This window comes from Phyllostomus hastatus, unplaced genomic scaffold (assembly GCF_019186645.2).
Source record: "Phyllostomus hastatus isolate PE091 unplaced genomic scaffold, TTU_PhHast_1.1 phas_contig_209, whole genome shotgun sequence".
In the NCBI taxonomy this organism is placed as follows: domain Eukaryota; kingdom Metazoa; phylum Chordata; class Mammalia; order Chiroptera; family Phyllostomidae; genus Phyllostomus; species Phyllostomus hastatus.
In genome coordinates this window covers 2787401-2814366 of record NW_025333735.1, presented here as the reverse complement: position 1 = coordinate 2814366, position 26966 = coordinate 2787401, and the positions used below count along the sequence as shown (strand labels likewise).

General features: G+C 35.1%; 1 protein-coding gene across 1 annotated transcript in view; it reads right to left on the bottom strand.

The window, feature by feature from the left end:
* Nucleotides 1–26966, bottom strand: part of COL24A1 (collagen type XXIV alpha 1 chain) — a 342153-nt gene that overhangs the window by 117989 nt on the left and 197198 nt on the right. The window contains exons 26-33 of the mRNA XM_045835493.1: nt 26226–26279; nt 23720–23773; nt 22730–22783; nt 21004–21057; nt 12972–13025; nt 12653–12697; nt 12490–12534; nt 4703–4756 (exon numbers count right to left, since the gene is read on the bottom strand). Of these exons, the coding sequence (XP_045691449.1) occupies nt 4703–4756; nt 12490–12534; nt 12653–12697; nt 12972–13025; nt 21004–21057; nt 22730–22783; nt 23720–23773; nt 26226–26279 (414 nt within the window). The remainder of the gene's footprint in view (nt 1–4702; nt 4757–12489; nt 12535–12652; nt 12698–12971; nt 13026–21003; nt 21058–22729; nt 22784–23719; nt 23774–26225; nt 26280–26966) is intronic.

Here is a 26966-nt window from a genome sequence, read left to right as displayed (position 1 = left end):
ATTATTGCAACAGAAGCCATTGTTTTCCTTTCTTCATCATTTACAATTTGATCTTTACCTTGTAGAGATCAAGTTGAGTGACTTTAACAAAGCAATAATCGGATCATAAAGCTAGCCCCATCCTCTCAATGGCATCTCTTTGTTCATAGGATAAAAATACAAATCCTCGGGAACATGGCTCATAAAACTGCTTGTGTTTTCTCCCGTCTCCCTTTCTGTCCTCATCGTGCACTTACTTTCCCTCTGACTCTCTGTGCCATAGCCATGTTGGCCCTCTTTTTAAATCTTCAAGTAAGTATGTAGTGCTTCTCCCAGGCTCATAACTTCTCTGTGGAATGATATTTCCTCATCTTTGCCTAAATAACTACTATCCATCTTGGAGCTCAAATACCCCTCCTCATGCAAGCTTTTCCTACCCCCAGATTAGGATAGTTTCTTTGTTATACATTCTCTTAGAACTGAATTCCTAGATTTTAGAGCATTTATTTCATTTTATTTTTTTACTTTTTTATTTTTATTTTTTAAGTATTTTTATTCATTATGCTATTACAGTTTCCCAATTTTTCCCCCTTTATTCCCCCCTGCCCTACTTCCCCCACTCCAGCATTTCTCCCCTCCCCCTTAGTTCACGTCCATGGGTTGTACATATAAGTTATCTGAGTCCTCTGTTTTCTATATAATTTTTTTATCTTTTCCCATCTATTTTATACCTACTAATTATGCTTCTTCTTCCCTGTACCTTTCCCCCCTATTCCTCCCTTCCCCCTCCCCACTGAACTCCTACTGTATGATGTCCATTTCTCTGATTCTGTTCCTGTTCTCATTGTTTAGTTTCTCTTTTAGGTTCATTTGTTGATAGTTGTGAGTTTGTTGTCATTTGTTTGTTCATATTTTTTATCTTCTTTTTCTTAGATAAGTCCCTTTAATGTTTCATATAATAAGGGCTTGGTGATGATGAATTCCTTTAGCTTGACCTTATCTGGGAAGCACTTTATCTGCCCTTCCATTCTATATGAAAGCTTTGCTGGATAGAGCAATCTTGGATATAGGTCCTTGCCTTTCATGACTTGGAATACTTCTTTCCAGCCCCTTCTTGCCTGTAAGGTTTCTTTTGAGAAATCAGCTGATAGCCTTATGGACATTCCTTTGTAGGTAACTGTCTCCTTTTCTCTTGATGTTTTTAGGATTTTCTCTTTGTCTTTAATCTTGGGTAATTAATGATGAGGTGCCTTGGTGTGTTCCTCTTTGGGTCCAACTTCTTTGGGACTCTCTGGGCTTCCTGGACTTCCTGGAAGTCTATTTCCTTCGCCAGACTGGGGAAGTTTTCCTTCATTATTTGTTCAAATAAGTTTTCAACATTTCTTGCTGTTGTTCTTCTCCGTCTGGCACCCCTATAATTTGGATATTGGAACATTTCAGTTTGTCCTGGAGAATCCTCACCCTCTCTTGTTTCTTCGTTCCAATCCAGTTGGATGTTTATTTCTTCCTTTTGTTCTAAATCGTTGCTTTGAATCCTGGTTTCCTTCTTGTCACTGTTGGTTCCCTGAATATTTTGCTTTGTTTCATTTTGAGTATCTTTCATTTGTTTCATTTTTTCAACCAAGCTCAATCAGTTCTGTAAGCATTTTGATTATCAGAGCTTTAAATTCTCCATCAGATAGGTTGGCAATCTCCTCATCGCTTAGTTTTGAGGTCTTGCTCTATTCTTTCATTTGGGCCATATTTCTTTGTTTTGGCACAGCTGATAGGTTGTAAGGGGTGGGGACTTAGATGTTCACCCAGGCAGGGAAACCCTCTTCACTGCGCTGCCTGTGGGGGAAGGGCCAGAGAGGGAACAGTGCAGCTCGCCTGCTTGCTCTAGAGCACTTTCCAACAAACTATCAAGTCAGACTGGAAGCATCTCCCACAACAGCAACCCAAGCTGTAGCCCACAGTCAGCTCTAAGCCTCAGTTTTCCCCTTAAGTCAGTACCTCCCAAGAAGCTGTGCCCAGATCAGCGACCACCCTTCAGTCGCCTCCCAAAGTTTTTTGAGTCAGCCCGCTCTGTCCGCCTTACCAGTCTGGTTGTTCTGGTTGATTTTTTCTTTAATTTCTTGGTTGTCAAAGTTCTATAATGTTTGATTTTCTGGCACTTTTGGTTGTTTATTGATTTTAGATTGTCTGTTATCTTCCTTTTGGTGGTGACAGGAAGTGAAGGGTTTCTACCTATGCCTCCATCTTGGTCGGCATTTCCGTTTCAAATTACTCTTTTATCTTTGTTATCAATTAATGTATACTTCTATCATTAGACTGCAAACTCCATGGTTACCCCTATACTTCAAGTGCAAGTTCTTAAATATTTGTTGATAAAGTGAATGAATGGCCAACTGCCCAAATCCCAATAGTTGCACTGCAATGAATAAACCAGTTTTGAATTTTGTCTGAGAAAAAGAGATAAGTGTAACAGGTGTTGGCTGCAGAAAAGTTGCAGTCTTCTATTTTATAATTCCCAAAATATAAATGTTTTGACATTTCCTTTGTGTCCTTCATTTTGCCTATTTATTTCTGTTCTTTTCTTTCTATGATTTGGCCAGGCAGCTCAAATATATGAAACAAAGTCTATTGTAGCCATTATAAATTGATTTATATTTTATTTATTAGCCTAACTGTCCCTGTGACCTATGACCTGAATGTTAATTTTTAGGTGCTGTTAAGCCATTTAGTCACTTATGACTACAATAACAAATCTTTTCTTATATAAGGCCAAAGACATTGTTGTTTCTGCTGTTGCCACAGCTCTATCGTGACACATATAATCTACCCTTAAATGTGTTCTTTATTAAGACTGAACTAATTTTCATTCCATTTCACTTCATCTAATATTACTGGCTGAATGATTATACCTTTGAGATATAACCATTGGTCAATTCAGTTAAACAAATATGCATTAAGTAAATATAGTATACCAGACATTATTTCAGAGAAGATGATTGTAAAGGTGAAAGAAATGATCTCTGACTTCAAGGAACTACAGATGTTTTTTTAGAAGAAAGAGGTATTTAGTAAATAATGCAAGAGAAAGTTGCATTATTTTTGATAAAATAAATATTAGAATTGGGATGGCAAGTTAAGAGATACAAAATACAGAGAAAACTGAGAATTTACTTTGATAAAAACAATACCATATCTAAGATTCTTTAAATGGAAAGAATTGCAGATATGATCAAATATTTATTTATTGTTTAGAGAACTTACAAGTTAAATATGTAAAGGAGGAAGTGAATGCAATTTGATAAGAATAATTCGACTTTTAGAATTTTTCCATTTGCTACTAGTTAAATAAACTAAGCAAGGGCCACCTGCAAACCTTTGTGTCAACTAATGGATAAGATCAGCCCAGTAGTTTGAAAGGCTATATTATGTTGTAAATCTTAGAAGCAGGTTACATCATATCACATCTCATATCATTCCAGCTGAAAGATTTCACAGGCAATAAAGAATAAAATGTGAGAAAGTAGGTGTGACAAGGTCTTGTCTTTTCACTATTCATTTTCCATGCAAACTCTGTAATTAAATTACATTGAGAAATTATGATGTAATTTTTGTATTATTGATGTACCAACTTTTCTGTCAGGTTTGTACATTTCAGCCATTCAGGTGCTAAGTCTACTTCTGTATGTGGTATTTTTTCTTTTTATTTCATTTATTGGGTGATATAGGTTAATAAGATTACATGGGTCTCAAGTGTACATTTCTATGATATATGATCTTCATAACTATTGTTTGCAACAGTGTATTGGATTTCTATGTGGTCTTTCATTATAGAGTAGGCCTCATAAATGTGATTTTGTATGTGTGTTTATGTGCATGTGGCAGTGTAAATATCATTACATTAACAGCAAGTCATTTATAAAAATTTTCTGAGATTCAATAAAACGCAGTTATCTTTGTTGAACACAGAACTATGTGAAGTTTTAGCATTTCCAGAAAAACTGTAGGAGACTGTTCTGTGTGGTGTGGGCCCAGCTCCCAGTTGGAGATCCACAGGACCCACCACCCACGGATAGGTTCTCCTGTGGGGAATCAGGCCTGCAATGTGCCTAGGCCACTATGAGTCTTGTTCTTGCTAAAAAACTCCCTCACCCTGAATTGAGGACATTTACTGCATAGTAACTTCCTAAAATCCATGCTAAACCTTCCAAGGATGAGTGTAACCAGTTCAACCACTTTTGCTTTTTCATTTGCAAATATCCCTCTTCTGTGATGTGATTAGTGACATTGGCTCCTTTGTTTTCTGTAAAAGGTAACCACCTAAAGTGAACCTGGCATAGTAAATGAGGACCATCATGTAATGTGCCGAGAAACCCAATAAAGGCCTGTCATGGAAAGGGCCAAGGCTTTTGCTCCCCTTGAGAGAAAAACCATGCTGTCCCTTTTCCTCCACTGGACCTGGTAGTCTGTGTGAATATCTCATTTCATCCATAATGATGGGGACACTGAGGGCTGGTGTCTTCATCAAAAACTGGGCCAAATTGTACGATATGAAACTAGGAAGGCACTAAAGCCTACGTCCACAGCAAATTATTTGTTCTGCATAATTAGGTGTCCATGATAAATGCCACTTTTAGAAACATACCTGCCACAGTAGAAGGCAATAATATCAGAAAGATAAATGTACATTATGAGGAAAACCACAATTAGAAAATTATAAAGATAAACTTACTGGTTCACCTGCAAGTCCCCTGTCTCCTGTACTCCCAGGGGGTCCTTGTGAACCCTGAACAAACAAAGGCAAAACATAAAGAAAAAGTGGTGCTTGAAAATGTTTTAATCAGTTTCCTTACCTCAGCTTCCTTTTACAATCCTTCCACCTAACTTTTCTGTCTACCTCTATTCTTTTTTTTCCATTTGTGATAAAATACACGTAACATAAAATTTACCATTTCAACAATTTTAAGTGTACAGTTGTGTGGGCATTAAGTATGTTCACACTGTTGTGCCACCATCACCACCATCTAGCTTTAAAACTTTTTATTTTGCCAAACTGTATACTAATTAAGTCCCTGTTTTCTTCCCTCATTCTTATGGCAACCACCATTTTACTTTCAGTCTCTGAATTTGACTACCCTAAGTATCTTAAAAGTGGAATAATACAATATTTTTCTTTTGTGTCTGGCTTATTTCATGCAGCATAATGTCTTCAAGGTTCATCCATGTATAACATGTGTTAAGACTTCCTTCCTTTTTAAGGTTGGATAATATTCCAATACATGTGTGTGTGTATGTGTGTGTGTGTATATACTATATTTTGTATATTCATTTGTCTGTCAATAGATATTTGGGTTTCTACCTCTGGGCTACTGTAAATAATGCTATAAACACTTACGTACAAATATCTCATTGAGCCCCTACTTTCAATATTTTCAGGTATATAGCTAGAAGTGAAATTGATGTTTATAAAACATTTCTGTGTTTAAACATTTGAGGAACCAACAAATTCTTTTCCACAGCAGTCCCACCATCTAATATTGCGGCAAGCACTGCACAGGGTTCAGATTTCTCCACATCTTGCCAACACTGGTTAATTTCTGTGTGCATTTGTTTTTTTAATGACCAATAATTTTACTTTTTATTTAAAAAAATTTTAATTGCATTTTCCATTATCATTTACTCCCCTTATATCCCCTTCAATTACTACACTGTTGTCCATGTCCATGAGTCCTTTTTCCTTTAGTAATAGCCATCTTAATGGGTAGGAAGTGGTACCTCATGTGGTTTTGACTTGCATTTCTCTAATGACTAGTTACATTGAACATCTATTCATGTGCTTATTGGCCATTTGTATATCTTCTTTGGACTAATGTCTATTCACGTCCTTTGCCATTTTGGGGGGCCATATTTCTTTTGTTGTTTTTGTTTTAGGAGTTCTTTATATCTATGTGTATTCTTATGTTTAATCCCCATCCTAAACAATGACAAATAATTGTGCATAACTATTTTAAACTTGGATTTTTACTAGCTTTAATATTGTCATAAAAGTGCTTTTATATAAAATAATATCCTTTCAATGTGTTAATATGTATGACTTATGGCTTTAAAACCTGGTAAACCACAAGGGTCTCAGTACCTAGATGATCAAATTGGTCTTGTCCAATAACCTTCTCCTTCCCTGCCCCATTTTTATACCATGCCATCTATGATAACAACAAATTGAGTCTTAGGTGTGGGGGTACATTCTAAAATGGTACATAAAATTCTAAATCAAGTTTCAGGTCTTCTTTGATTCTCCCATTCAAAGATTTACTGAGCATATACTGTGTACCAAACACTGATGACTACTAATGATTTATAAAATACTGTCCTTGTCTATTTGTAATTTGCATCCTTTGTATTATTGACCTTGGGAAGGCTGGCAACTGTACAGTGGATCACAGTTACTCTTTATCTTAAAACTAAAAGCTAAGAGAAAATATAATATTCTATTAAAAGCAGAGATATTCAATGGTCCTAGCAACATGCAATCTTCTAAGCTACAATCATCAATGCAATGTTTAGTTAGGTACAGTTATCCGGTTAGACAAAAGAAGCTATGTAAAATCATGGACTTCCATCTGAGTAAGGCCCTTTTTCAGTCATGAAAATCATATGCTACCTATTACTAAAGGCTCCTGAATTAAGTGACAGAATCAACATAAGGGATCCCAACCGAAACACATAGTGAAAGTTTAGAACCTTAAATCATTTCTGTTCAGTTTGCTTTGTACAATGTGTCTGCACACAATATCAGGCTTCATATATACTTTTAAGGCTGTTAATGGTGCATAAAATCTGTGGCAAAGCTATGAAATGATTTAAATGGATTCTGTTTTTATTGGAGATGAAGAAGGAAAGCACGAGCTGGCACAAAATAAAAACTCCCTTTAAGGCTTTTCAGATGCTACTGAAAACCAGCAGAACTCCTTGCTCCATGACTTGAGCTCAGCAATTGTGAATCCTATGACAAGGATGATAATGACTGTTATGGTTGCTATTTATTGAGAGCCTGGGCCAAACAAATAATAAACATCATTTGTTATAACTATGAAGAGTATCTTATTTTAAAGACAGGGAAACTGAGGCTCTGAAAGGTTAAATAATTAGTATGAAGTAAAAACAGCTAATAAGTGGCAGAACCAATATCTGACCTCCAATATGTCTGATCCAATGCCATGTTCTTCCACTATACCAAACTGCTTTCTACTGATTTCAATGAGGGATCACTCAACACCTTTTCTATTTTCAACAAATATGTAAAGCATCCTTATAGATTTTTCATGACATTAAACAAAGGAGCATATAAGTATTAGTTCTATGGCTATACTTTCACTGTAGGATTATAAAAACTGTGTGCATTCTGCTTCATTTTCTGAAGAATGGGAAAGAATAGAGATAATACTATATACTTTTTATATTATAAGAATTATGAAATTATAAGAATTTTGAGAAATTTCTATTTAAAGAAGAGAAAATTCTATTTAAAAAAGAACTGTTAATAGTTTCCACTTCTAATATTGGCCAAGTAGTTCCTATCAAATAAACTTATATCCAGAAAACTATAAACCCAGGACAAAAATATTTTTTAAAAAGATCTGAAGGCATTCAGGAAAGACCAAAAATAGGTAAAAACTAGATTGGAAGAGTCTACACATAGAAGAAAATGTCAGTAGGTGAGTTTCTGATTTTTTTAACGGCTTTTAGTCAGAGCATAAGCCATAGAGGATGGCTTTTAAAAGCAGGATGGAGACCTATAGTCTTACTGGCATAGAGAAACAGAAGGCAGAATTTGGAGTGACCACAGCTCCATGAAAGTGATGGAAGAAAAAGCCAGGGAGAGGAAACCTCAAAATCTGAGTATAATCTCTGTTTAAATGTCTTGCTAACAAATGAAGGACAGACTGGTGAGGCAGACTCCAAGCAGCCAAGCCGAGATTAAACACACTGAACAGACAGTTTCACCTACCACAGAGCCTAGAGGACCTGGACTTTGAATCTAGCCAAGTTAACTGTCAGCCATTTTTTTTTTAAAAAGGAATACTTTTCAAAGGAATATAACAGAATTTGCAGTCTCCACAACTCATTATTCAAAATGTCCATGATATAATTCCAAATTACTGGACAGAATATTTTCCCATATTCATAAGAAATGGCAATTAATGGAACCCAAACCCAAAATTACAAAGATGTTAGCTATCATAAGTGTGCTCAATAATGTAACTATAAACATGCTTATAATGAATAAGCAGATAGGAAATCTCAAAAAAAGAAATTGCATCTGTAAAAAAAAACCAATGGAAATTATAGAACTGAAAATTAAGTATCTGAGGCAAAACTTAAAAATACAATACCATAAATAAAATTTCACTCAATGCATTTAACAAGTGACTAAAGATAGAATGGGTTTATCTAATTAAAAAAAATAAAACAGTGGGAAAAAACTGAAATATGAATGTATAGGGCCCCCAGACCTAAGGGATGATATTGAATACTTGACATGTATTTAATTGGCATCTAAGAAGGAAAGGAGAGAGAAGAGAGGGTAGAAAAGCATCTGAAAAAACAAAACTGAAAAATTTCCAATTTACTGAAAACAGCAATTTATCTACCCAAGAAGCTCAGCAAACTTCCAGCTGGATATATGTGAAGCAAATCTGTCTAGGTACATCATAGTAAAATTGCTAAAAACCGAAGATCAAGAGTGATTCTTGAAAGCAGCTAGAGAAAAATGTTACATTATATACAGGGGAATAATGATAGAGATAAGAGGAGACTTCTCATAAAAATAATGGGGGTCAAAAGAGAGTGACATATCAATTTTTCAGCATTGAATAAAAACAAATAAAAGTCCATCAATCCAGGATTCTACAACAAGTGAAAACATCTTACAAGAATGAAGCTGAAATAAAGACATTCTCATAAACAAAACTAAGAGAATTAATCACTAGAAGAAGTTGACTATACGAAATCAAAAGGCAGTTCTATGGGTTACAGAGAAATGACACTGTTTGGCAGTACTGATTACAGAAAGGAATGAAAAGCACCAAAAGAGTAAATGCATGATAAATTAAAAAACACTACTTTCTCCTAAGTATCTCTAAAGCACATATTTTACTTAATTAAAGGACAAGTATTTTATTTATATTGAAGTGAAATTTTAACTTTGCAATATGGGGTTTATAACATATGTGTATATATATGCATATATATACATATATACACATATATAAAATACATAGAATAATTATAGCATAAAATAACGATGCTGGTAAATGGGCTATATGGTTTCAGTTCCTTAAAATTATGCTAAGCATTACACATGGTCCACGATGGATCAACTTTTGGTTTTTGACTTTACAATGGTGTCAAAATGATATGCATTCAGTACTTCCAATTTTGAGTTTTTAACTTTCCCTGGCTGACAATATGCAATACAATAGCCTTTCATGATGCTGGGTGTGGGGGCAGGGAGCCACAGCTCCCAGTCAGACATGTAATCATAAGGGTAAACAACCAATAGCCTACAGTGCATTCATTGTGTTAGATGATTTTGCCCAACTGTGGGCTAATGTAAGTATTGTGAACATGTTTAAGGTAGGCTAGGATAAGCTATCATGTTTGGTTGGTTAGACATATTGCCAATTTCCAGTATTTTTAACTTATGATGGGTTTGTCAGGCTATAACTTCATTGTAAGTTGAGTAGCACATTATATTATATTAACTCTAAGTGGACTATGGAAAGTTAGGATGCATATTGTAACCCTTAAACCAGGGGATGGCAAATTACAGTCAAATCTGAACATCATCTATTTTTATAAATAAAGTTTTATTGGAACAGAGGCATAGTCATTCCCTTACATACTGTTTATGGCTGCTTTCATGCTACAATGACAGAGTTGAGTAGTTGTGATGGAGAACATACAACCCACAATGTTTAAAATATTAATTTTGTTGCAGTTCACAGAAAGTTTGCCTACTTTTGATCTGGCATAACCATTTAAAAATAATAATGAGAAGTATAGCTAAAAAGCCAATAATTAAATGAAAACAAAGTTCTCAAAATTATTCAATGCCAAAAGAAGGCACTGAACAAAAACACGACCACCATGACAAAGAAAAATCAACTATAAAATGACAGACCTGAATGCAACCACATCAATTGTTACATTAAATGGACATGAGCCAAACACTAATTAAAAGGCAGAGATTATCAGAATGAATAAAAAAGTAAGACCCAAATATAAGACATTCACTTTAAATATCAAGGCACAGATGGGTTGAAAGTAACTGAATGGAAAAGATACGCTATGAGAAAGGCAAGTATAATAAGTGTAATAAAATCTACAAACAGTAGATTTTAAAACAAATAGTATTATCAGGAATAAAAAGCTTTACCAGTGATATAGAAGAACATGATGTAATGATAAAAGAATCAGGTGATCAGGAACACATCATAATTATAATGTGAATACTTTAAAAATAAAGTTTTAAAATACATAAACAGAATTTGACAGAAATGGTGAGAAACAGTCACAGCAGGAGATTTAACCCCCTAATCTTATCAACTGGAAAATACGTAGATAAAAAAGTACAAATTATTATAGTTTGTACAAGACTTAGAAAACTAAACACAGCTACTCAAGTTTCATTACCTCAGTGACACAGTGGATCATGGCTTTCCCCACTGATTCTCCCTTTGAGACGTGTGTGTGGAAACAGTTTTGTGTGGGGACAAATATACTTCTGGTAATCGGGACTAGCAGAGTGCTATCTGTGCTAACAAATACATAGTTTTAGAATTGTGGCAATTTAGAGATACCTCTATTTTACAGGTGAGGAAAATATGATCCAGAGAGCTAACTTATTTAACTGAGACTATACATATAGCTAATAGGAACACACATTGCAGAACAAAGGTTGATATGACTTCCAGTGTCTCTGTATTTCTCGGCACTGCCTGTTTGTTGACAGTGCATAAATGACTAGAGACACTGAGATTAATTACTGTGTGGAAGCAAATAAATCTTCAGGACTATCCAGATATCTTGGACTGATTGATACTAGCTTCCTTAAGCTCTCAAAAGTCTATTTCCATTCAATAAAGAGGAAGAAGACAAAGTAGATATAGACTAAGTAAACCTCAAAACTATTATAAACTCTGGTTTAATATCCAACCCATTTCATCCACTAAAGTAACTTTACTCTTCCAGTAGTCTATGACATCTGCTTGCCATAAGCTATGGTTGCAAAATGGTACTAGTAAATTTTATATATGATTGAGAAAACCAAATATCAAATTTTACACTTATCTAGAAATATCTGATAAACTTGAATTTTGTGAGCTCTAAGTTTGTTCACTCATTACAACATATTAACTTTGTGTACATTGTAGCAAAATGAAAAGAGTCAACACAAATGCCATTTACATTAATACAACAGGAACTCAGATGATGACTATTAATACTCAAAGAATATTCTTTGGGGATTACATCACTAATAATATAATGTCACAAAAGCTCTTTTCCTGGATGCAATCATTTTTCTCTGTTAGATCTGCTATTGCAGGTTTGACTGCTCTCAGATATAGTGTTGTAATGAAAAACAACAGGCAGGGGGCAGCAGAGTTCAGAGAGGAACAAGTAAATGCAGTGACATTAATGACACTGGCAGTTCAAACATTTTTTTCTTACCCTTTTCTGACTCTTCAGGTGCAGGCTATTTAAATGATCTAATTCTAAAAAATTAATTATATAGACTTATATGTATGAAAAATCAAAATACAATAATTAAAATTATGATTCCAAATGAAAGTAACAAAAATAACTATACATTTAAGCTTATGTGTTCAAAATTACACATGTGATATCATATATTTGTGTATCTGTGTACATATGTGTATGTGTACTTTTTAATTTTTTTAAGAACAGTTTTGCCCCTCAGTTAATGATGATACTCACAGAACTTGTTGCCTCTCAGAGAAAAACCTGTACACTACTGAAACGACGTTTGATGACAGAAAGTGTCTAGTACCATGGAAGACTGAAAACTCTCAGCGCGGCACCCGGGGAGAGCGAATGGCACGCACACTCAGCTCCGCACCACAAGGGCCTACACACCACTCACGTTGAAATAAAACGAAACTGGGCAAGAAGCTTCAGAGAAGTTTCTTGTCGTGCTGGCTTTATTAATATTCCATTATATTTATATCATATCACATCATTTTATTTTGAAATGGATTTTACATAAATACTAACCATAACTATGGTGAGGTAAAGGTAGAAGTTATCAATTATCTGTTTATAGGTAGGTACAACCGGGGCCCAGAATGAATAAGCAACTTGCTCAAATTAAAACACTGATCTAATGACTGAAGGAAGAACTTGCATTGTTAGTCTAACATACTAAATACTAAACAGCAGTTATGTCAGAGAAGACAGTAAACAGATGTTGTTCATAGCTTATTTTTAATTACTTACTGGTTTCCCTTGAACTCCTCTCTCTCCCGGGTTTCCAGTCTTACCCTGCATAAGGAAGAGAGTGCTTGGGTCATGTGGCTTCCTCACAGAACATTAACCACATAGCCCCCAAGATGGAAGATTTCAAATGTTTATCTTTAATGGGAAATGTTCTACTACTTACGGTAAGACCATAAGGCCCTCTTTTTCCTTGGTCTCCTTTTTCACCCTAACAAAGGATCAGCACCGAGTGGGTTAATGAGTGTAATTAGAGTTATACATGCCCGATACATGCACATCCACAAAATTAAGACATCAAGTATATAGTTCAACACTAAAGAGAAAACATTTCTGTGTGTGGTAAAAATTTTATATATGTTTTGTATTTAGACTAAGAGAAAATTTAGAACCCCATTTTTATAGGGGAATGCATCAGTTTTTAGACAGGTAGAATATATGGGCTCAAAATAACTGTAATATGAAATGAGAAAATCAGAGATTACCTTGGCACCCTGTATACCTTGTTCCCCTGGGAGACCATCTGTCCCTCTTGGTCCCTAGAGATGGAAAAAAATGTCTTGTTGTTAATTAGAAATGTTCCCTTTTTACTGTTATGTGCCCTTGCAGATGAAGACATTCCTTTTTTGTTGATGAACTCCTGCTTGTTTCTGTGCCATGACCATGGAAAAGAATACAGCTGGGTGCATGGACGACCCCATGTGCATCAGCAAATCAAGACAGTGTTTTTAAGATTTAATGCCAAATAGTAAATCAGGTGATCACAAAAACTGGCGATTCATTTGTTAAGGTGGCTAAAGTATAGGTTTATGATTTGAGTGTTTTGTTCACCTTATCACTTATTCAGCAGTCATTCAGGATTTATTCTAAAAACAATTCTAAATTAATTTAAAAGTGGCTGGTTTGTTTGTCCAAACAACCATCTTAGGTTTTAAATCTTTGAAATAGCTCTCCTTCCACTTTATTAGAAAATGAGTGATGGTTGCATTGTGCCTGCTATGCACGAGCTTGACAACAGTTGCTGGGAGGCGCAAAGGCACAGAATAGGGGGAGATGCTGCTGGGAATATTTGTGCAATTTTGAAACTTCCCAGCTAAGTTACTATCAACATTCATCCAGTAATTACTTATGAAGAAGCTCTGGTTGCAAAAGTTATTCTCCCCCTGTCTAAATTATAACCGTCCTTGGAAGACCTTAAAGTCATTTTCAAGGGAGTGAATTCAATTCTACAACCATTAACTGAATATCAACTGGGAAAAGGTTCTGCATTAGGTGTTATGGGGATATACAATTTTAAGAAAGTTTCTCCATGTTGAAATGTAGAGAATAGGGCAAATTATATAAATGACTATAAGATAAGAAGAGATAGGCATTTTAAATGCAAAAAAGGATTCAAAGGAGGCAGAGAGCTTTCACATGCTTATAAGGGGAATGTAGGTATTTTGACAGCTGGAGATCGTGCTCTTTGAAGAAGCTCTACATAGAGACAGTATAAGGAAAGGGTACAGAAGCAGGAAAAAAGATAACCAAAAATGAAAAAAAGTAGTTTGTTTAGTTGAGTCATTGATTACATGTATTTTTTTTTTTTTTAGTATTTCTATACTAAGAAATAATTGTGTGAAGACTGGGACTTAAAAGGTGAAGGACTCGAGTTTATATTTAAATTAGTAGACAATGAGGAGGTGCTGCAGATTTCTATACCAAAGACTGACACAAATGTACCAATTCAGCATGATGATTTGAAGGAGCCCCCTGGGCTTCCGCACCTTCTCTTGTGCTCCACCTGACGTCAGCTTAGTTTAGCTTTATTTACAATAAAGCTGCATCCTATAATAGGGCTCTCTTCCTGGATGTTCTCAGGGTACCTGCATTCATTCTCTGATCCTTCTGGGCACATCCATGAGATTGGAGAGAAGACATGCTCTGTGTGGAACCTACAGCTCCGCTGGTCATACTAAAGTTATAGCCGAAGCTCTAGCCTGAAAATTTCTCAGTCTGTATTTAAGGTATACTATGATCTGTCCTCCAACTGTTTCTGCCCTCTTTTCCCATAAAACTGTAAAACTAAGTTACAGTCTTACCGTGCAGGAATTTGAATGTCAAGTTGAAGCGTATGGGCTGAATTTAACAGGTAAGTGACTTTCAAAGTGTGTTACTCCTTCAACATTTACTGTGCCTGATTTTAGGCCCAGAGCATATGGTAGGGAGAAGAGACAAATCCCTGAATCCACAGACAAGCAAATAAATATATAAAATTAAGTATAAAATGACAATAGGTAGTCAATTGTAACAAAGAATAACAAAGAGGTTAAGGGGCCAGAGAAAATGCAAGTGGACAGCCCTGTTAAGATCGCTGGCCTGAGGAGTCTCTCTGCAGCGACACGAAGGTGGAAACGCGAAGGAGCTGCGATGGCAGGCTGTGCAAATAACTTGGCGAAGATCATTCTGGCAGGAGAAATAACAACTGCAAAGGTCCTGAGGTGGGGGAACGCTTGGAATGTTCGACAATTAAGTAGCCAATGGTGATTTTAAAAAAAGGCAGATGAGACGAAAGGAGACTAGACTTTTGGGTGCGGAACACATAACAGAGTAGACATACATACATAAATTGTACACATGAAATTTATATAATGTTACTAACCAAGGTTACCTTGATAAATTTAGTTAAAACAAACAATGGTTAAAAGATGATTCCAGAATTTCCAGAGCAGAGAGCCCTCAGGACCTTGCTCTAATAATCACCATCTCAAAAATTCAGCAGCCTGTATTAATTCTCTGTCTCTGGCACCTTCCATGTATATTTTCCTTCTCTGCCTTTTAGAAAATACTTTGCAAAATCTTTTGGAATAATAACAGAATGTGGTTGAGAGAGTATGAAAAAGAACGAATGGCTAACATTCTAAAATGTCACAGTACACAAGTAAAATCTAGACTGAAAATGTGTCCACTGGTATAATTAGACATTTTAACTCCTTTGTAACCTGGAATTTCTGTCTTTCTTGGATATTTTGTTAGTAAGTAACTGGTAGAATAATGACAGCACTAATTAAAAAAAGCAAATTGGAAATGTAAATTTGTTGGGCATGAAAACGAGGGAATGAGGAGAAGATAATGAGAGTGACTCAAGACAAGCAGCCACGATGAGGCAGACGTGGCCAAGCCCTGGGCCAGAGAGTCAGGAGTCACTGTGTCTAGGGTTAAATGGTAGCAGTTTGTCCCTTCCCCAACACAGAACTGTAAATTTAGAATTTTCAAAGAAAGACTGTTTTGTCAAAGATGACAAATAAGTCTCATTTCTTCGTGAGATCAGGTGAAGTGGCTTCCTAGATATATATGTAGAAAAGGTTGCATCCAGATCAAGAAGAAAAGGCTCATAATTAACTGCCGGTTTCTGCCTCAGCCCCGAAAACACCTGCTGTCAAGATGGAATTGGACCGACCCTGCTTCTTAAGATGCAGAGACTGAAACCTGCAGATTTCAGTGAGCTGCCTGATTTACAGGATGTTTAAATATCCAAGGCTTTTGAGTAATTGTGCTTTATTATGTTCATAATCATTTTCAAATGTTGAAATAAAGGTTAACATTGTTAGCAAGTGAATTCAGGCTAAAATAGAGGACCTGAAGTTTAGAAGAGGTTACGAAATGACTATTACACATTTACAAGTAAAGTGATAGATGATACATTATAATCAAAAGGAACGCCTTCCAAAATTGAGTAAATACATGTAGTAATGATAACCATTCAAAGTTTTACACCAAAACATACTTTTACTTTTAAAAATACTTTCACATTAGCAGACTTGCCTTGGGGCAGTGAACACACAATACAATATTCAGATAATGTATTATAGAGTTGTGTACCTGAAACCTATATAATTTTATTAACCAGTATCACCCCAATGAATTCAATAAAAACATACTATTTAAAAATAAATCAATAAACAAAAATACTTTCATTTACTAACCCAGGACTACACAGGAAATAAGGAAACAGAAGTTTCTGCTACTCCAGTGATGGCAAAGATAAGCACAATTTTAAAAAGTCTAAGTGTAGCAATTAGCAGTTACATTAATTAAAGGCTATAAAGCCTAAGGTTGCTAGTCAGAAGGTTAAGTAAGGCTGGTAGAAGTCTAGGGAAGTTCGGTACTCTATAACTTTAGTCAAGGATCAGTGAACTAAGTAAAAGCTAGCTTTATCAGAATGTTCTTTCTTATTCTTATTTTTTTCCAGCACCTTTAAGTTTCACTTTGATATTGGTTATAGAAGTTATTTCTGGGTTAGTGTATATGCCTTCTCAGACTCCTCAGATAAAGTAAGTTTTAGGACAAACTCGAAGAAAGTCATACAAATAATGTAATAGGCACCTAATTGGATTTAAAGTTCCTTTTCTAATACCTGCTTTAAAATATCTACTTATCTATAAAGTTCTTGGAGTATATATCCTGGATAAAAAATTCTAATCCCTTTACCATCTTTTAGAAAAATAGAAATTGGCTTTTTGTAGCTTTTAAAGGCTGGAATAAAGTCTGATAGCCCACCTACGTAAACTAATAAGCATGCTTGGTACTTCATTTGTAGGCAATAATTTTAAAGAGTAGACAAAATTCCTGAATAATCAATATAATCCTAAATGCATTACATGATAGGAAACAGAACCACTACTTCATACAAATGCTACAATTAAAATTAAGAACCTATAATTAAGATGAATATAAACTGTACACTAGTTTACTTAGAAAGACTTTTCTGAGAATTCCAAATCCATCTCTATCATCCTTGTAATAATTTTTAATAAGCTGGAGCATCTATGAATAAAATAAACAGCATTTATTGACAGAACAAATGTCTAACTTAGATTTAGTATATTCATATTTTCTTTTAAGCATATGTCTTTGCTTGACCCTTCTATTAATTTTAAATTACTCAGATGTCTATCTAATTCTGCCTGGCAGTCTTTTCTGGCTCTTGACTAATATAACTTAAACATAATGTTATCTTAAACAAAAACTAACACTATCTTTCATCTTGTAGAAAAAATCTTTGATTCTATTCTTGTTATAGATGTTTCAAATGAAGAAACCATGGAAGACACTCTTCTCTACCACTGGGAGTGCTTCAGGTATTACCAACACTGAATCTAAATACAAACCCTGACACTTGCTTTTCCAATATGGTATGCAATTCCCTGAAAAAGCCATGGTTCACATTTTTTATAGTTCTATCCATTCTTCATCTTGCCTAGAAAATCTTAAAACATTACATATTGCTAATATAGTTATTTCAATTTTTTATCCCTACTTTTTTTAGAAATATATTTTTCTAAAGATTTTATTTATTTATTTCTAGAGAGAGGGGAAGGAAGAGAGAAAGAGAGGGAGAGAAACGTCAATGGGTGGTTACCTCTTGTGTGCCCCCCTACTGGGGACCTGGCCTGCAGTCCAGGCATGTGCCCTGACTGGGAATTGAACCAGCAACCCTTTGGTTAGCAGGCTGGCACTCAATACACTGAACCATACCACCAGGGCTCCACTTAGTTCTTAAGTACCATAATCAGAATACAAATTACTCAGTTGTATGCTTTTCCTCTAGAGAAAGAGTACAAGATTTTAAGTTGTCTCAGGGTCAACATGGGAAAGAAAGGTGAGGAGGTTAACTTTGCTCTGAGTGTTCTCTCTCCTGTCAGGGCAGCTGGACAGAGAAGTGTATATTGGAGATGACTTATTTAGCCACAAGGGACAACAGCTCAGGTTGTACTTATTCTTGGTGATCCAGAAGGCTAAGCCACTACCTTTCTGGTACTGCAAGAGAGAATCCGCTATCCTATATTTTCTGTATGAGGGCTATGCCTGTGCATATTATGTTAATAAGTTTTGACATATTAAATTACTTTACTTCACTTATATAACTATTCCTCAGCTAAATTTCGCAGGGGGAAGCAATGCTTAGAGTACTAGGATGAATGCAAATACTTTAAATTTATGCCAACCTTCCCATCTAAGAATCTCAAACTATAAGGATAATATTTTTAGCCAGTCTTGTATATCTTTTGCAGCTATATGAGTCATGATTAGATAACCTTCAGAAAATACACTAGAAAAAATTTCCTAATGCTAAGTTATTTAGGTTGTTTCCTGAGATGGCAGACATTATTGATTGCCTAAGATTTCTCTAGCCTCTGGAAAAGTGCCAATACTGCACAACACTTCAAAAGCCACTAGAGTATAAGTTAGTATGTGATCTAGTTTTAAGGGATAGTTAACTTGAACCTTCCATGGTACTAGAAGATGGTATGACAAAATGGAGGAAATCAATAAATGTTAGAATCAGATGGATGGGCAGGAGAGAAGCAGATGGGCAGGAAGACCTCTGAGAAGTAGTCCTACCCTTCCTGATATTCACATGGCCTTCCTTAACAGCGTAAATCACAGGCAGAACAGTAGGGGTGTCAAAGCACCAGTTCCATAATGAGAGTTCTCGGTGTGGTGTCAGAGCAAATAAGCCATCAGTGTACTGGGACACAATCGTGGGCCTCCAAGGCGTTACAAATGTGCTGGAAATAATGGATCCCTCCCTTTTGGGATGTCAGGGAAGGGCTGGGGCTCAGGAGCTCCCAGACAGATACCTTTACATTTATCTCAGTGGGCTGAACATATTTATCATTTTTTTTCTGAGTAAAAAACACTGGGAAGGGTCAATTTAGGGTACCGAGATCATACCCACGGTAGAAAAGGACTGATGGGAAAAAGAGTAGAAACAGAGAGATGCCAGGTAGCAACTAGAATGGAAGTTCCTAATATTATATTCTTCCTCAAATATTCTAGTCTTCAGTTCTTTTTCGTATTCCCAAGGTTCACTGACAGCCTGAAATAATTTCCTGTAAAGAAAGCATTTTTGTTCTAAACAAAACCCCAAAGTCTCCTCGTTTAAAAAGCACTGGCTGAACTTTAAATAACTGTGAGAAGCCATTTTGGGAGAGAATCAGGAAAATGTATTTGGAGGATGAGAGGAAGACAGATCCTTGAGGAGGTGAGTTGAGGACAATGTGGCAAGTCAGGAAATAGGAAAAATCTACCCAGAGAACATGCAGAGGTCAGAAATCACAGTGCAAACGGACGTCCCACGTGACTTATGAGAAGGCACAGCACAAGTGGTTCAGGAGCAGATCTTGCTTGGGTACGTGGCTTCTGACTGGATACTCAGTAAGATCTCAATTAACAAGAAGCACGAGCAGTACTTCTTTTTTTCACGTGTCACAAAACTGGTTGAACTCTCCCACTGTGACTAATACAAAGTTGAATAAACACATTTGACCTGACCAAGTACTGCACGCTGGCAGGACACAGACCACTAAGTGACAGTTTAAGTACAGATCATCTACTGTTCTTTTTTATTTTATTGTTTTAAATCTCGTTTGGGCTAAAACAGATGTGGCCATCACAATTATTTATAGACTGTAACTCTATCACCCAGTATGGAAAAACATGTTTTAGAAAAGAAATAATATGACAAATGTACTCTCAGTCTTCAGTCTTCACCTAAAACATAGGACATGAAATTACAGCTATTATTTCAAACCGAACACTTCTAACACTTTTCTCCCATTTGCCAACTGGAAGACAGCAATTTTTGTTTTGCTTTTAACTTTTGTCAGATGGAGGCATGTTCTTAAAATTTAAAAGTATTTTCTTCACTGGCTATAAAAGTCAAGATAAAGGCAAGGGAGACAAGAGAATTTGTAAAGCCCACATATTCAAAACGATCAAGGAGAAAATAATGATTGATATTCCATGTGGTGTTGAATAGGCACCGGCTTTGGCACCAGGCACATTAAGGTCTGAACTCTAGTTGTGCCATTTCTGCGTGTGTCTGTGCACTAAACCTCTCTGGGGCCATTCTCTTTGACTGCAGTACAATACCTGGGACGCTGCCTCCCCTTGTTAGTGTGGCTTTGAGTATTAACTAAGACGATATATGTAAAAGTGCCAGGCATGTGACAGGCATGCAACAGATTGTGATTCTTATTTCTTTAAAGAAAAAAAAGATTTTTCATTTAATTCCATATGCATAATTATTAGATAGTGATGGTTATGTCACTCTGATTTACCATTAAAAAGCTCTTGTTCATCGTGTATATCTTCATTTTACTTCCCACTGCTCTGATTTTGTCATGGTGTTACTATTCCTTACTATGTGAGCCTTTTGTTAGTATAAAAATAATGTATTTAAACGTCTTCACATTTACAGTTCCCTCAAAGAATGAAACTGGAAGTTGGGAGTAAAAAAGAATACTGTATGAATTAGTGAAACTTGTTGCAAATAGAACAGAAATGTATAGTTTTGTAAATACACATGATTATGAGTCAATATATGTAGGTAGCTCATCTAATACAATGAAAACAAGGGGAAAATCCAACAGTATCTAAGCACAGTCTGGAATATATGAAGTTATTTTGTTGAACGCATCACTATGAAGTCATCATTTGAAGTTAAGGTACTTTCTTCATCAGGTAACTTACTCTTTGGCCTTTCGGACCTTGACTCCCAGGAGGTCCTCTTGCCCCCACGTGACCCTACATGTTGAAAATTTAAAAATCAGTTACAGAATTTGTAGGCATGTTACCAGAATAATAGCTATGACATTTCTTGTGACATGTAATTCTCCTGGGGAATTCTTAAAATAAAATTGATTAGTCTCCTTAAAATGTGCTTTAATTATTTAAAAAATACATATTTTCCAAAATAATTAAAATGTGCTTTTTAATTATTTAAAAATACCATATTTTCCTCCTCTAATATTATGCTTTTGATGTTTCCTACTATTTGAAGAAGTTTCATTTCTAGGCATTTATACCTTGAACAATGAAAAGGAAGCTTTTAATATTCACTAAAGAAGCAGTTTTCTGGAGGAACATGTGTGGAGCAGTAGTGGAGAGAGGCGCCAGCTTAGCCAGTGTGACCAGTCGAACCTGCCTGGTTTGCTGAAGAAGCAACAGCTGGCACTGTGAGTTCTCTTCCCTATTATTCTAGACATTTATGATAACCTCATGACATAAAAATATATTTTTTCTGTTACTATGAAAAAAGCCACAAAATGTTTCAAGTTACTATGCCACAAAAAGAGCCTAAAATAAAAATTAAGTTACTATTAAGTCAATTACAATGAATTATTTTTATGCTGTATAGCAGGGGTGTCAAACTCCTTTTCACCAGGGGCCACATCAGCCTCATGGTTACCTTCAAAGGGTTGAGACAATTTTAGGACTGTATAAATGTAACTACTCCTTAACTGTTCAGGAGTTGACATTACATTTGGCCCTTTGAAGGCAACTGTGAGGCTGATGTGGCTCCCAGTGAAAATGAGTTTGACACCCTTGCTTCATAGTCTTCAATAAAGACTATAATTAGAAAACAAAAATTATTTATCTACATAACATTAGGTAGGTAAAAACAGTGAACTTTTACAGGACCTCAAATTTATTTATTATCGTACATGAAGAAAAAGGCTGACAACTGCTGCTAGATCAGCTTTCCTATTTTTAGAAGTCAACACCACGTTATTCACTGTACTACAACATCAGGCTTGCATTCAAAACACATGCTTCACAAAATAGCATAAACTATTTCTGATAAGAACAGTTTTGCTTATGGGATTGTGAAGGCTGACCTTTTTCCTATTTAAGTTCACAATCACTGTTAAATTTTGATAAGAAAACTTTATCCCTTAAGAGACAAGATTTCATCTTCTATTTCAAACAAAAATAGAGTTTTTCAGAATACTCAAAAATAGAGTATTTTGAGTATCTGTGAATTGTGTTTGGCTAAAAATATTTGCAAATTCCCCAAAAATATGTTGGGACTTACGCTTGTGATTTGCATGCTCAGTTGACCTCACTTCTAACCCTGATTACTGATCTTGTTTTCTTGTATGTGGTTATTCAAAAGAAAGCTTAAGTGATTTTTTTTTTTAGTTTTAGGCAGCAGAATTGAGACTGGTTGTACTATTACAAGTTCACTTGTAATATAATATAATAACAGTAAATAATATAACAAGTAGAGGTGAGGAAGTTCAAGATCCCATAACATATTCTGGAGTGTTTTGCATTGATTCAGGAGAAAAGCAGCAGTTAGTTTACACATTACTTATTCTGCATAAAAACAAAAAAAATATATAGCATAACCAAAATGATAGATTTAAATTTAAATAGACATTCTAGAAAGGGATATAAAGTCTTCTGTACTTACAGGTAAGCCCAGTGGACCAACAGGTCCTGGAATCCCAGGAGGACCTGGATATCCCTATAATTTGAATAAAAATATAAAAGATATAAACTCTCTATTATAACTCAGTCTCATTGAATAAAAACCAGTAAATTATAAATAGTAATAAAAAGTGATGGTTTGATAAGATTTTTCTCTCTTATCCAAGATGTAAGAGGCCACAGAAAATGTTCTACAGATAGACAATAGAAGTAAAAAAATAATTACATAAAAGCTGTGTATCCTGTTATTAGAAAGTCTTTGCCTACAAAAGAAATTGACTAGGCAGAATCACACATAGTACCCTATTGAGAAGAGAAGAATAATTTATCTTCTGAAGTTTGTTATATAGTTTATGAGATCATACCATTTTCAAGGGCCACGGAATTCCATAATTAATTAATGTGAATGTGTACAAACCTTCTAGCTGTCCAGTTTTTAGAAGAACCACACCCTCTATGGTATTAGCATGGATTCAGGGAATGTCTTAGGATGTAATAGTTCCTAAAGCTGATTAGTCTATGGGCATTTAAATTTCTTGCTGGAACAACCGCAAATAGCTAAACAAACAAGCAAACAAAAAACAAAACAAAAAACCCCAACTTCATGCTGCTTTTCTGATAATATAGAAGTCAAAATTAAGGAATAACTTAGGTAAAATAAATTTGTAGGCAGTGTTGTGTGCCACTAGATCCATCACGATATATTTTCTGAAAGCAATTGATAATAATCATCTGTTCCAGTTCCCGTCAATTTAGAAACACCTGACCAGGGCATCTGATTTGCGGGCTTTTTAGTGCCATAGAGCCTTCTAGAAGGTAAGCCATTTAAAGGAGAAGAAAATTCTAATGGTAATTTACTATAAAATGGCATTTTTCACTTAAATTTCTTTCATTCAAGACAATTTCACCTCTGGAATGTCTCAACTTTGTAATGTTCTTTGGAAACGTATCTTTCAAATCACTGAACTCTTACCATAGCGCCCTTTTCCCCCTGGGGACCTACTGGGCCCGGACTTCCACGCTCTCCCTTTTAACACAAAGAAAGAAGAGAAACATTAAGGAAGGTTAGTTAGTCATAATTGACCTAAGCTTAGACTGAAAAACTGTCCATCAGAATCATAACTTACATGTACTTGTTATTCTAATTTATAATTTTTATCATTTTATTTTATTTTATTTTATTTTGAACCATGGAAGAATATATTTTTTAAATTTAAAATTTTGCATTTTTACCCTAAAGTTGTTAGATTTTAATACAACAGAAATCCTCTTAAGATATTTTTCAAGGGATATTAAAAGTCTTATTAAAATTAAGAAAATATAACTATGATTTAAAATTGAATATGTATCACATGTTAAAGTTTCTAAGTAGAAATGCTTACAATTTTGCCACATATAAAACATAAGAATAGTAAAAGTATCAAAATATGCTATGAAACTTAGCTAAAATATAACTACTCAACAAAATTTTATTCACAGAAATAATTTTGGATGATCATGAAAATAAAAAATATCCCTAGCAGATTAAAAGAACTAGAATGATTCATTTTAAAATCCTTAGGATTGTCAAAATGTTAGTGTAGAAAATTTGACCCAATACAGAAGTAACTAAATCAAAGTGAAAAATTATAAAACTATCTAAATTGTATGAACTGAGCTCATCTTATACTTGTCATATTGTTAATTTAAAAATCAATAAGTTTATATTAGCACTTTTACTTACTTTTAAAGATTTTATTTATTTTTAGAGAGAGGGGAAGGGAGGGAGGGAGAGAGGGACAGAAACATCAATGTGCAAGGCAAACAATTGGTTGTCTCTCACAAATGCCCCAAATAGCAACTGAACCTGCAACCAAGGCCTGTGCCCTGATTGAGAATCAAACCAGCCATCTTTTGCTTTGTGGGATGTCACCTAGCCAACTGAGCCATACCAGTCAGGACTTATTAAATACTTTTAATGCACTAAGTGAGAGGAGAAATATAACAGAAATTTGACTTAAAGTCTACCTTTAAGTAATTGGAGGCACAGCATTCACAAAGGTAAATCAACAACAAGACAATTAAAATTTGAGTTGTGTGCTACTTATTCTAAATTTAGGATGGGAAAAATCAAGAAGGATCAGGGAAATGTGGGAAGACTTTATGGAAGAGGTGGGAATTTATTTGAGTCCTACAGTTAGGCTTTAAAGAAATGGAGGGGAGAAGATTCTCTAACCTAAGAAAACAATAAGAACAGGAATAGAAAAGAAAGGTTTATATTGGAGAATATTAGAGAATTGGTAGAATAAACTGGTTAGACCAAAATTATGTAGTATTTTGACAGATAAGTAGAGAAATTCATAGGGTCAACAACAGGGAGCCAATGAAGTTTTTCAAAATGTTTCATCATGACCCATCAATATGAGTCTTCTGCTCACAGTATGGAGAATGTAGAGTATGCCAGGAAAGGACAGAGCAAATACAATAGAGAGTACATTTAAGATAAATTGCTAAGAGTATGCCTGAGGGGGTGGCTTTGGACTATTGGAAAGGATGAATTGCAAAGGAAAATCTCTGAGACTTACTGAAAGATTATGCATAGAGGAAGTAGGAAAAGAGAAACTCAAGATGGGTTCACTCTGTTCTGGAAGACTGGAGGAATAAGTGGGTGTAAGACACACTAATTGAAATAGAATAATTGGGAAGTAACCAGTTTGAGTGTAGGAAAGTGATTAATATTACATATGTTGTTTGACTTAAAAATTCAGGTGAAAATAACTAGAATATTATCTAATTTACTTCTAGTCCTAGTTCTACTATTCACAACAGTAGTCTGGTGTAGTAATTGTACTAGACAATCATGCCTACAATTCATATTCAGCAAATCAGGTTTCAGTCAAAGATCCAGTAGTTTATAACCTACTAGTCAATTATAAGATTCCTTTAAAAAATAATGCCCTTGTTGATTTCAAGTAAAAAAATTACTCTTATTTTTAAAAAAATTCTCCTAATATTTCAAACTCAATAAGTAAAGGCCACTCCTGAAGTAATGAGTTCTAAGTAACCTTTAAGTGGATGACAACTTCCATCACCATAGCCAGAAACGTCCATAAATAACAGCATACTAGTTTCCGAGTGCAAGTATGATTGTGACTGAGACTTCGATCTGGTAGTGATATCCTATTTTCTGTTTCAAAACTGCTCCCTTTAGGGGGCTTGCTCTCGTAAAGTAGATTTAAATATTTTCCAGTCATAAACCTAGACCATCAGTCTCAACTCTTCTCTTCAGCCACATCATTACAACCCAAATGTACTCTGTGCTTTAAAAATTAGAAGCATATATGCTATTAGCTATATTTCAATATATTTAAGAGATTTGATATAGCTAATGAGTATGAAATTATGGGTGATTTCTAATTAACATAAAATATCATATGAATACCTATTCTTGAGTATAGCTTAAAAGTCTCATTGCTTAACAAAATAATGAAAGAAATTACCTTTTCACCAATGCCTCCAACCATCCCAACTTCTCCAGGTAAACCAACAGGTCCCTTTTAGGAAAAACATACAACAGAAAATATACACGTTACATTGCTAGCACAATGTCCTGGTTTTAAATAATCTATAATCATTATGTTTCATTTTAACTAATCCTAAATTTTATCTTTGAGTAAAATCCCTTTAGTATAGGTCCAGCCTATGACTTCACATCAGAAGTGATTAATCTATTCAGCCAAAAACAAACATATATGAATGTCGAGTATGTGACAGGCCTGGTGCTGAAAGGCACTGAGTTTCAAATTTAAACACAGGCCCTGTCCTTGTGGAATTTACAATCCAGTAGATGTAAAAACTGTGGTGTTCACAGCCTCTCTTTTTAAATTGAGGTATAATTGACACATAACATTATATCAGTTTCAGGTGTACAACATAATGACTCAATATTTGTATACACTGTGAAACTATTACAACAATAAATTTAGTTACCATTCATCACCATATGAAGTTACATAATTTTTCCTTGTGATGAGAACTTTCAAGGTTTATCCTCTCAGCTACTTTAATTAGGCAATACAATATTGTTGACTATAGTCACCATGTTGTATATAACTTCCCCATAACATTTATTTTATGATGGGAAGTTTCTATCTCTTGGACCCCTTTCACCAAATTCACCCAGCCCCTAACTGGGCCTTTCCCTCCGGCAACCACCAACCTATATCTGAGTTTGATTTTGG